This window comes from Berghia stephanieae, chromosome 6 (genome assembly GCF_034508935.2).
Source record: "Berghia stephanieae isolate SIO BIC M18660-M18661 chromosome 6, UCSD_Bste_1.3, whole genome shotgun sequence".
NCBI classification, from domain to species: domain Eukaryota; kingdom Metazoa; phylum Mollusca; class Gastropoda; order Nudibranchia; family Aeolidiidae; genus Berghia; species Berghia stephanieae.
In genome coordinates, this window is record NC_088365.1 from 51,122,434 (window position 1) to 51,134,933 (window position 12,500).

The following is a 12,500-nucleotide window of genomic DNA, read 5'->3' on the forward strand; positions in this document are numbered from 1 at the left end:
TACCCCCCCCCCCCCACACACACACACATTAGAGGGCAGCGAGCATTGAAGAGTAAGAGAGAGACGTGAAGTTATAATAAGAGGGGGTGGATGAGGTAATAAGAGGGGTCGATGGTGACTTTTCGCCAGATCTAACAAACTCAGCTACCCATTCATTGCTGAGTAGACAGGGATTCAGAAAAAAAAAATCGACTGCACCCGGGATCGATCTCTGGCCCTTTGCGTATAAAGAGAGTGCTCTATCAACTGAGCTATCGGGGTCCCCAAATATTCTATTGGACTTTTTTAAAATTCAGACGTTATAACTGGGTTTTTTGGAAGGAAGAAACTATGAAACTCATATTATTTGATTAGTAAAAACACCAAACGAAATTTTAATATTATTGTATTATTTTAAATGACAACACTGCGATAGAAAGGAGTGGTGACAAGAGATGGACAAAAGAAAACAAAAAATCGGATTTGCTACTTGCTAGGTTCGACACACACACACACACACACACACACACACACAACACACACATCTTTAGTAGTCACATACATTTCAAACAATAACCCATTAGAGAAGAGGGGTCATGCCTTCACCATAGATCATTGTCATTGCGATCATTATGGTGTAGTAAATTTTGAAATTTACCCCGTATAATGGAATCGTCCAAGGCGTGCGCCTCCTGTTCCCCCCATCTCACACACGAAAGGGCGGTTTGCGGAGTGGAGGTTGGTGGTCGTCTGCCTGTATGTTCGTCTGTGTCGTTTAGTGTATGGCAAAGGGGGGTGGGTGCGATTAATTAAGTGGGATGGGTGGTGATTGGTGGAAGATAGGCAACCGAAGCAACGAATCGCTGGGGAAGTAGTAGGCTATGGCGCGAGACCGTAGGACCGTGGTCCTTGCAAGGACCGCCCCGCACTAGTTGAAAGGTGATAAGAAGTGAGGACCGCCGCCGGTCTTCCCCTATGGGACCGGTCTTCGGTTCACAGCTAAAAGACCGTGGGACCGCGGTCCAGACCGGTCTTCAGCGCGGCACTAATATATATGGTAATTAGATAAATAGGCAGATAGATAGTTTTGATACCTTCAGAGGGATGGTGAAGACCTGGTCTGGTACCAAGTACCTGCCGTCGTCTGTTGACAAACATCTGGAGTAATTGTAGTCGATTACCTGTCCTTTGGGTACATTCTGGAGATTGTCCCAGCCAATGCCTGGCAAGACCTAATATTAATCAGAAAAAAAACAACATAAAATAATAAAAGTATGTCAAAGACATTTAATATTAGTACCCCTAGTACTGGTGATAAAGTATTGATTAGCCTGAGAAATACGCTTCAACAGACATCACGTCATTTCCCTCGTAATGACGTATAGTAACTTAACAACTGTCTCTAAACTATCGGAACAATGGCTGACGCCCTTATGAAATATTTCTCCGACGAGTATAAAAGCGTATCCAGAGTAAAAAAACATTATAGATCTGATCATGTTTTGACTTGTACACATTCTGATCACAAGACATATTATGAAAAGTTCTAGCCAGTATGAAGAATAAATAGTACCGATTTTCTTTGTAAAGACTATTGAATCCATTGCCAAGGGCAAAGAGTGGTGCATCATGAGTATTATATAGATAGTATGAAGTTGACGTCACTCAGGTATTTGTTATTGCTTTTTGCCATCCGCGTTTATGAGTAGTTCTCACTAAACTGTATTAACCAGACTACAAACGTTCATGGTTACACATCGTTTTGTGTTTTGGTCAGTTATACTTCTGGATGGCAATGTCGTGAGCTTCTTAACCAAGCACATACTATCTATAGAAACCTTTGATTTGTGTTTGTTTCTGCTTTCTTTTTTTGTGAAGAGGACACCAGTTCAAAACTTTGATTGACAGATCGATGCTTTGCGTTTAGGTAACATACTCACAACAACCGCCAGCTGGATTACGTTCAACGCACAAAACTATGCGTAACCTTTATTGCTTATTGTCTGATATTGATATAATTTTGTGAGAACTGCTCATAAAAATGCCTAGCTTAAAACAATAACAAATAGCTGAGTGACGTCAATATATTTCCTTCTATATTACCTGCCAAAACCATTCATTTGATATAAGTACTACGAGTACTGGTGATAAGTATCGATTCCCGTGAGAAATTGTCGATCGCTTAGACTGGTCCATCAAGTGATTAGTTTAGATGCCTCTGATTTTTTGTTTTCTTTTTCGAGAACAAAAATGACTAGTTTGTTTTCGCTAAGGGACAGTCCAGTCCCGTTGATTTTGTAGCATTTTACAACGGCTCGGGACACGCTAGGACTTTGTTCTCCCATACAATAGGTGCGGTAGGTTTCTCTTTATTATGTAGCTAGTATGCGCTTGGCTAAGAATCTCATAACATTGCCATCCGGAAGTATAACTGGCCAACACACAAAACCGTGTGTATCCATGAACGTTTATAGTCAGGTTAATACAGTTCAGTGAGCATTACTCATAAACGCGGATGGCAAAAAACAATAACAAAGACTTGAGTGACGTCATCTTCGAACTATCAATATGTTACAGATTTGGGACAGGTCTGTCCCAGGACAGTCCTGTCCTAGTGCGGTACCCCCCCCCCCCCCTAATAGTTTGATACTGGTTGGAACAAATACAATAAGATATACATATTTGGAAACTAGACAAAACTAGTTCTCTTTTGGTGTATAATTTAGTGAATTTGTGTTGATTGTTAAAAGGTCGCAGATATTTAAAAACAGTCATTAAAAAATGATCTCGCAAAATAGAACATGAAATTTAAATCAGCATACATGACGGAATCCAATATTTTGTCTGTCCACCAGTAGAATTGATCATTGTACAATTTGTTTATCTCATTGATAATGTTAGCTGATGGACCGTATATCATTTAAAATTGTATTTAGTCTGTGGAACAGTTCGTCGGAATTTGTAACGAGTTCTTGTTACTCTTCGAGTTTTAAAACATAAATAATTAGAGCTTCCTTTTTCATAACACTCCACATAACATATGTGACCCTCCGTCTCAAAACGGTATTATGTCGGGATGATTCAGACCCCAAAAAGAGAAGTTAGAGATAGAATGATGAAAAATTGGAGCTTAGAAGTTTTTGCAATGCAAGAAATAGTCTTTATACTCCACCATAACGTACAGAAATTAAACCCAAGTTGGATATTTGTGGCTATGAATTCAATTTCCCTTACCGAGTGGATCCCGACATAATACCGCTTTGATACGGTGGGTCACATATGTTACTGTGAATGACATAATCAGTCGGGTGGTGAAAAGGGTTGAACTGAGATATTGTCAAGTTTAGTTAGAAGGTCAATTTATATCAAAAATGAGTTCTTGTCATAAATGATAAAATCAACCCTTTTTGTACATCTTTGGGAAAATGTAAAGCTTAATTTCACTTCTAAGTATTTTTACAGCTATCTAGTCAAGTTGAAAAAGTAGGAAATTTGAGAAAAGTTGTTGGATATACCTTTCTCATACATCTGACCATAACTTCATGAAAAATCACCCGATTTACTTCAAATAAAGATTAAAATGCTCTGGGGAGTTATTCTTTCAGAAAATACAAATCCAAATTTTCACCTTCCAACTGTTATGTTATGTCATGCACTGACACAGATTCAATTGGATTCGTGTCAGGAGTCTTTAGTTGATAATTATTATCTCAGTTTTTCTACCACCAATTAACACTCCCCAGTTACAGATCCATATATACTCGATTTGTTACTTCAGTAATGGTTTCATTATTGATGCTGATAGCACGAAATTTCTTTTTCTCAGGACTCAACTTAAAGAATCTTCTAGTCTGTAAACAAAATGTCGTCACATATATTCTGATTCAAGTCCTCTGTATTCACGTGCTCATCTCAGTCGAGCGACTTTGAACAAAGGGGTGAGCTTTGGTCGAATTACTGGTTTGTGACCAAACCACGCTCACTGAGCGGCAACAGCTAGAATGTGCAATTTAAAAAAAAAATATGCCCTTTCCGCCACGACATCATAAGGCAGTCCACGAAGGAATATAGATAATTCATCAAACAAGATGTCTGATTTCAACAGGAATCACCCATTTTGCCGAAGTGAGCAAATTGGAGGTTGATAATCTTGCTCAAGGAAGAAAAAAAAACGAAAGTGCCTGAAGCTTATGTGAAATAACTATCTGAACTATTTTTGGTGCGCATTTACAAAACGTAACTTTGTTACCGGCCTGTTTAGAGGTCCGCAATTGCTCCTCACTTGTGTCAATAGAGGCATGCGATACATCAACAGATTGAAAAATGTGTCTACTTTTTAAATATATATTCTACGTACCAATATGTACCAAATACAAACTGTCTAGTTTCTTTTATAAATGATTTAAAATTATGCCCTTCCGCCACGACGTCATAAGATACCGTCGCCTAGGCATTCACGAAGGAATATAGATAATTGATCAAACTGTCTGATGTCAACATGAATCATCCATGTTGTCCAAAGTGAGCAAATTGGGGTTTAAGAATCTTGCCCAAGGAAAAAAAACAAAAGTGACTGAAACGAGGCTCGAACCCGGGACCTTCCAGATCACAGTGCAATGCCTGAACCACTCAGTCACTTCACCCCCCCCCCCCCCCCATGTGTGTATATATATATATATATATATATATATATATATAAATATATATATAATATATTAATAGCACGTCTGGTTAGGTAGGTAAATAGATAGATGGAAAGTATATATATAATATATATATATATATATATATATAGAGAGAGAGAGAGAGAGAGAGAGAGAGAGAGAGAGAGAGGAGAGAGATAGAGAGAGAGAGAGAGAGTGGATTGATGTGACTCACCTCAAATCTCTGTACGTTGAATTTCGCATTCCTGTCAATCTCCATACAAAGTCTTGGGTCTCCTGCCTCAAAATACTGAGATTTGAATTTACTGAAGTAACTAGGAGTATCATTTTGACCGGCGACCAGCGTCACGGCAACAACGCATAGCAGGACCAACACAGACTGAAAAATAAAAGAGATTTGATTTTTTTTTTCTCATGTTATTTCGCTGGAGTGTTTTAGGTATTAAAAATTAAATTTACAGACAAAAATATGAAACCTCGGTAAAGATTATAATATATTTTAATAAGGGAAACGAATATACATACCAAACGCAATTTAATTTTAAAATGTAAAATATTTGTGACCCACTGTCCCAAAACAGTATCATATGGGGATGAACTAGAAAACTCGAAATTAAATTTGTAACCACTTGTAAGATATTTAGGGTTATTTCCTGTTTGAAATGGTAGAGAATGAACACCATTTCTTACATTTCAAAAACCTCTGAGGTAATTTTTTTTTATCATTCTATTACTAAATTCACTTTAAGGCGTTCTTTTTATCCCAACATAAAACCGTTTTGAGACGGTGGGTCACATTTCATATTTTTCGATAGTTCAACATTAAATCTACATTATGACATTTTGTTCAGCACAACACCCAATCCTTCATTTGGAATTTTTAAAAAGAATCTGAAAAAACCACACTTTTTTCCCGAAGTATATTTTAATTTGTGCATTGATTCTAACTTAACTGTTTGATTTGTTTTGTTTTTTAAATATTTTATTATATTTCATACTGCCCTGAGCGGGAGGGGGATGGATGGGACATTTATCATTTGCAACGCTCTGTAAAAAGAAAACCGAATTTTTAAAAATTAAAAAGTGCCGGAACCAGGATTCGAACCCACAACGTCGATTCTGACAAGCCTCCCAAGGCAGACGACTTAGCCTTTCGGCCATGGCACCCACATGACAGTCGACGCATATTGTGTATATGTAGTAACGTATTATCCGTCGACTGATTTATTGTTGGTTAATTTCATGTTTCAATTGATATTTTATCAACTTTACTTATTTCTATGAGCATTTCATATTCTGGAATGTGGATAATTGTTTAAAAGAGCGGAGTTACAAAAACGTGTCTGGGAATAAGACATTTCCATATTCCTGTGAAAAACGAAATTTTCGGTATGGCAGACCCTGTCTAGGATTAATCATAGCATGTTGTTAATGCCAATATTATACAACGGACGTAATTCAGTAAATATTATTGAATAACTATTTTTGGGTTACAACACTTGATTTAGTTACTATGCTAGTGATGGCTGTTCTTGTACATCGATTTTGCGTGCATAAACGGGCAAATTTAGAATTAAAATTAAAAATAAAAGGAAGGGGAAAAACAACAACAAACAAAGCTAACATACAAAATGTGGGCATTGAATATGCCCAAAGTGCTTTAAAGGGCTCCCAACCTAACAGCAACATAACACATTTTGCATGTATGACAAGGCAAGACGCCTGAAAGGTGCTGTTATATAATATATATATATATATATATATATATATATATATATATTCATATATATATGTATTAATATGTATGTATGTATGTATTGATGTTATGTAATGTATGTGTATGTATGTATGTATGTATGTATGTATGTATGTATGTTGTATGCTGATGTATGTCATGTATGTATGTAGTATGTATGTATGTATGTATGTATGTATGTATGTGTAGTATGTATGTATGTATGTATGTATATATTATTATGTATGAAATTACTGTAAATGTATGTAATTATGCTAATGTAGTTTAAAGTAAAAGTAGAGTAGTAATAACTTAATTATTAGTTGTATGTATAAGCAGATGTTGTATGTACTGTATGTAGTATGTATGTATGTATGTATGTATGTATGTAGTATGTATGTATAGTATGTATGTATGTATGTATGTAGTATGTATGTATGTATGGTATGTATGTATGTATGTATGTATGTATGTATGATGTATGTATGTATAGTATGTATGTATGTATGTATGTATGTATGTATGTATGTATTATGTATGTATGTATGTATGTATGTATGTATGTATGTATGTATGTATGTATGTATGTATGTATGTATGTATGTATGTATGTATGTATGTATGTATGTATGTATGTATGTATGTATGTATGTATTACTATATAACTAGCAAACTACCTACAATTCGACGTAAACGCATAATTAACGGTCTAAAAATAACAAAAAGCAGAGTAACATCAACTTCATACATTTACTTAGTTATTGTAAACACAGTCAGTTATATTTGTTCGAGAGAGCTTGCTGGGGTGTCACTAATCTAGGATTTTTTGATTGGGCAAATATCTACTTGTTAGCATTTTTAGTTTTTTTCCCATCCCCCCCACCCCTACCCCCCTCTCTCTCTCTCTCTCTCTCTCTCTCTCTCTCTCTCTCTCTCTCTATCTATCTATCTATCTATCTCTCTCTCTTTCTCTCTCTCTCTTTCTCTCTCTCTCTCTCTCTCTCTCTCTCTCTCTCTCTTCTTTCTCTTTTGCACAAACACACACCCACATACATATATATATACATATATTATAATATATAATATATATAATAATAATATATATAGATAGATAGATAGATAGATAGATAGATAGATAGATAGATAGATAGAAGAGAGAGAGAGAGAGAGGCGGGGGGGGGGGAGTGAAGAGGGACAAAGAGAGTAATGCTGGTATTCATGGATGTAATGAAAGAGAACCGGTCCAAATCAATGTTATGCGTTTAGGTAAAATACTAACAACATCTTCACGCCAGATGAATCATACAAATATGCATAACTATATTATGCGACCTTAAACGTTTGTCTGATTTATAGAAGGAACGAGGTTGACGTCACTTAGCTATTTGTTATTATTTTCAGACAGACTCGATCTTTCTTTTATTAATATAGATGAGAAAATGCGAGTAAGAACTTATTTCGCAGGAATGCACTTTAAGCCCTCTATAGATAGTATATGCTTGGCTAAGAAGCTCACAACATTGCCATCCGGATGTATAACGGACAAACATACAAAACTAGGTGTAACCTTGAACGTTTATAATCTTGTTAATACAGCTTAGTTTTAATTACTCATAAACGCGGATGGTTAAAAAACAATAACTAAGACCATAGTGACGTCAACTTCATTCTATCTATAGATGGAACGAAATTGACGTTACTGGTTGTTGTTTTTCTTTTATTTAGACAGCCATTTGATGACAAATTCCCACTAAATTGTATCAAAAAATTAACCGAGGACATTATTCTGTAAATTTAATTTAGAATGAAAACAGTCAGAAATTAGACTAATTAAGGCTTTATCATTTTAAAGATATTTATTCATTCTTCTCAAGTAGACTCAGAAAGATTCCAACAAAACTTGATTTTCGAAGAGCCCAAAGTCGATTTTTCAGTGTTTAGTTAGTTGCTCCCGATATATTACCGCTAACCCTTTCCTTACCAGCCATTTTCAGAATGTTCCCCAAAACTTCGCACCCACCCAACACAAAAACAGACATTTCTTACTCAAACAGAAAAGCAACAAGTACATTCTATAAATAATATTGTTCGGCAATATGAGCTCTATTACAAAATGTCAAGTTTTTATAGCTACAGCAAAAAGAAATGAAATCTGGATGAGAAAAAGTGACGGTTGAATCGTAACAAATGTGATGATTTTCCAATGGGTGGTAAGAAGAGGGTTAAAAAAAAAAACAAAAAACAAAAACAAAACCAGACAAACAAACATAAAACAAACGTGAGCTTTAATATAGCGCAATATCCACAGAGCGTCCCCGACCAACAGCAACAGGTAACATGTAGAACCTGTGAGGCGATATTCATTTATTTTTTCCGAAATAGACAACGCTGTTAACGAACGGGTACTCAGTTTGCCCCTGAATACGGTGAGAGAATGTGAATAAAGAGACTTTTTCAAGGACTCAAATATGCGCCGAGCAAAGCCCGAACTCAGGACCTTCCGATCCGATAGCGAGTGGCATACCACTAGACCACATAGCCGCACTAATCATACACTTAACATACTAATCATAATTTTTATCACCAACACCATTATGATAAAATATCATTATCACTATCATTATTCTCATCGTCATCATTATCATTATTAACATCCTCGTCCTCATCCTCCTCCTTCTCCTCCTCTTCCTCCTCCTCCTCCTCCTCATTATCATCATCATCATCATCGTTGTCGTCGTTGTCGTCATCATCATCACAAGCTCATCCCATCATCTTCATAATTATTATGATCATCAACGTTACATTAGTATCGTCATAACTATCATCATCATCATCATCATCATCATCATCATCAGCAGCAGCAGCAGCAGCAGCAGCAGCAGCAGCAGCAGCAGCAGCAGCAGCAGCAGCAGCAGCGGAAGAAGAAGAAGAAGAAGAAGAAGAAGAAGAAGAAGAAGAAGAAGAAGAAGAAGAAGAAGAAGAAAAAGAAGAAGAAGAAGAAGAAGAAGAAGAAGAAGAAGAAGAAGAAGAAGAAGAAGAAGAAGAAGAAGAAAGAAGAAGAAGAAGAAGAAGAAGAAGAAGAAGAAGAAGAAGAAGAAGAAGAAGAAGAAGAAAAGAAGAAGAAGAAAAAAGAAGAAGAAGAAGAAGAAAGAAGAAGAGAAGAAGAAGAAGAAGAAGAAGAAGAAGAAGAAGAAGAAGAAGAAAAGATGATGAGAAGTAATGGACTTTATTCCGTGTCTAGTCCATGCTTTAATGGGATTTTTTAAAAATTTCTAACCAACCATGTCTAATGTCCACTGTGGAATAAAATAAATCACGCAACTGTTGACTAACGTCCTATTTACAAGGAAACAAGTAATTGCTACGATAAACCGTAAACACACCATGTTCCCAGATAAACGTTAGACTCTATCGAAAACATAAAGTTTAGAAATAAAAACAAAATAAATAAAATAATAAATAAAATTGATCCTTATATAGCGAAATATCCACTAAATGTGCTCAAATCGCTTTACAAGGTGTCCCTGGTCAACAGCAACATTTAACATGTAGGACGAGACATGCCGTCTGTAAGGCGATATTATAATTTTTCGGACAAAGACACTGCTGTTAACGGCCAGGTACTCATTTTACACCTGAGTACGGTGAGAGAATGTGAGTAAAGGGCCTTTTCTAATGACTCAACTATGCGCCGAGCGCGAGGCTCGAACCCAGGACCTTCCGATCCGAAAGCGAGTGTCATACCACTGGACCACATAGCCGTCCTTCAGAGCCATTTTGGCCCATGGATCCTGAGTTTATCCCGGTTTCTATAGATAGAACAGAGTTGACGTCATTCAGGTCTTTGTTATTGTTTTTTGCCATCCATATTCATGACTAGTAATTCTCACTAAACTGTATTAACCGGACTTTTGATAGTTCGAAGTTGTCGTCACTCAGGTCTTTATTGTTATTTTATTTTTATTTTATTTTATTTTTTTTTTTTGCCATCCGCGTTCATGAGTAATTCTCACTAAACTGTATTAACCTGACTATAGATAGAATGCGCTTGGCCAAGGAGTTCACAACATTGCCATCCGGAAGTATAACGGACCAACACACAAACTCTGTGTAACCATGAACTTTTATAGTCTGGTTAATACAGTTTAGTGAGAACAACTCACAAACGCGGATGGCAAAAACAATAACAAAGGCCTGAGTGACGTCATCTGCATACTATCTATATGACCATGGTTACACAAAGTTTTGTGTGTTGGTTCGTTATACTTCCGGATGGCAATATTGTGAGCTCCTTAGCCAAGCGCATACTACTATACTTTCGGGTGGCAGTGTTGTGTGAGATGGTATGCGCTTGGCTAAGAAATTCACAACATTGCAAACCCGGAAGTATAACGGACCAATACACAACATTCTGTGTAACCATGAACTTTTCTCGTCTGGATAATACAGTTATGTAAACGTGGATGGCAAAAAAAACAAAAACAAAGACCTGAGTGACGTCAACTTCATTCTATCTATATCGTGAAACGTACAAAATCAATTGCTTGCTACCCTTTGGACAGGGCGCTAGTCTATCGCAAAGTACTTTCTGCCAAATCTAACAGACTGAATTACCCATTCACCGCTGGATGGACAAAGGGTGTCAGAAAAAAAAAAATATCTCGACTGAACCCGGGGTCGATCTTGGTTCCTTTGCGTGTGAAGCTAGTGCTTTACCAACTGAGCTATCGGGACCCTCCCGTATCGAGAACATAGTAGTATTATATTATTATACAAAAATTTTAAACTTCAAAAAAACACATTACCTTGTCCATGTTGAATCAAGTGCTTTGCTCCACGTTTCTCTGTGCGCCAACAACAAGTAAATAAACCTATCCTATCCTACTACGCCTAAGATAAATTAATTAATAATATGTCACTACCGATTACAAAACAAAAACACACTTATCACAAAACAAAACCACACTTGTTGCTAATTGATGGATGATAATTCACGTCATCCACTAGCCTACAACTAACGAGTCCTTACACTCTCTTAGCATTTAAGTAGCACCTAGTTGACAGCATAATTCATAATATAAAAGGTGCTGTTTGTGCTGGTTGTAAAGCATACTCTACTCAAGTAAAGGAAAATAGCACGTTGGGTTTTCCTGTACAAGAATTTTCACCAGTTTATATGAGACCCGTCACCTGTAATCGGTATAAAACTGAGCTAAACTGGATTGGTAAAACTGAGATTGAAGTGAAAACGGTAAGAGCTACACGATTTCTGACTTCAGTAGTGTATAGGATTATATTAACTCTTTTCACTGAAACATATTTATTCCGATAAAATTCGATATTTAAGATCTTGCATTCATTTTTTTATTATCTAGCTTATTCCATCATCATACTGAATCGGGACGGCAGGTTACATATTATATCATATCTATTTTAAACTTCCTGGTACGTGATATCTTTCCCGAGGAATTTGTAGCAGTGCTGGGATTACCCGCCCAAATCATTACCCGGGTAATAGCTGTCTGATTACCCGGGTACCCGCGGTAGGCGGGGGGGGGGGGGGGGGGGGGGGCTTTTTTATTTTTTTATTTTTTTATTTATTTATTATTTATTATTTACTACAACAAATGAAACGAAACTAAAGTAAGAAACAAGGATAATTAACTACAATGAAACCAAAAAATAATATAATTTTTAAAAAATACTTGAGATTCCTTTAAAAGATAAGAACTAATATAGTCTTAATCTGTTGATTCCAAAATTGAATCAAGATCAAATGTTTGTTAACATATAAAACAAAATAAAATCAATGTAATTGAAAAATAAAGGACGACATTTTTTTGAAAAAAATGTCATGTAAATGTAAATATGTCAATCAAAATTGTATTACTTCCAATTATCACTCTCAGATCGGTTCCCATTTGTTGAGGCGGGTACTCGTTACCCTCCCCATTGACCCGAGTACCTGGTTTAACTATACTACTCGCGGTCACCCGGGTACCCGCCCAGCACTACTTCATAGAAATCAAAATTTAATGAAAATGTTTTGAGGTTATAGAAATGATAACTTTTTCTTATATAGAATATTTTGTGATAAACTGATAAAGTATGTAAGATATCTA

The 12,500-nt window shown here is 36.3% G+C and overlaps 1 protein-coding gene across 1 annotated transcript in view; it reads right to left on the minus strand.

The window, feature by feature from the left end:
- The window catches only part of LOC144975220 (macrophage-expressed gene 1 protein-like), a 39,357-nt gene extending 27,850 nt beyond the window's left edge, over window positions 1–11,507 (minus strand). Inside the window, exons 1-3 of the mRNA XM_078919084.1 lie at window positions 11,184–11,507; window positions 4,858–5,022; window positions 1,074–1,211 (exon numbers count right to left, since the gene is read on the minus strand). Coding sequence (XP_078775210.1) covers window positions 1,074–1,211; window positions 4,858–5,022; window positions 11,184–11,192 — 312 coding nt within the window. The 5' untranslated portion in view covers window positions 11,193–11,507. The remainder of the gene's footprint in view (window positions 1–1,073; window positions 1,212–4,857; window positions 5,023–11,183) is intronic.
- Window positions 11,508–12,500: the final 993 nt, after the last annotated feature.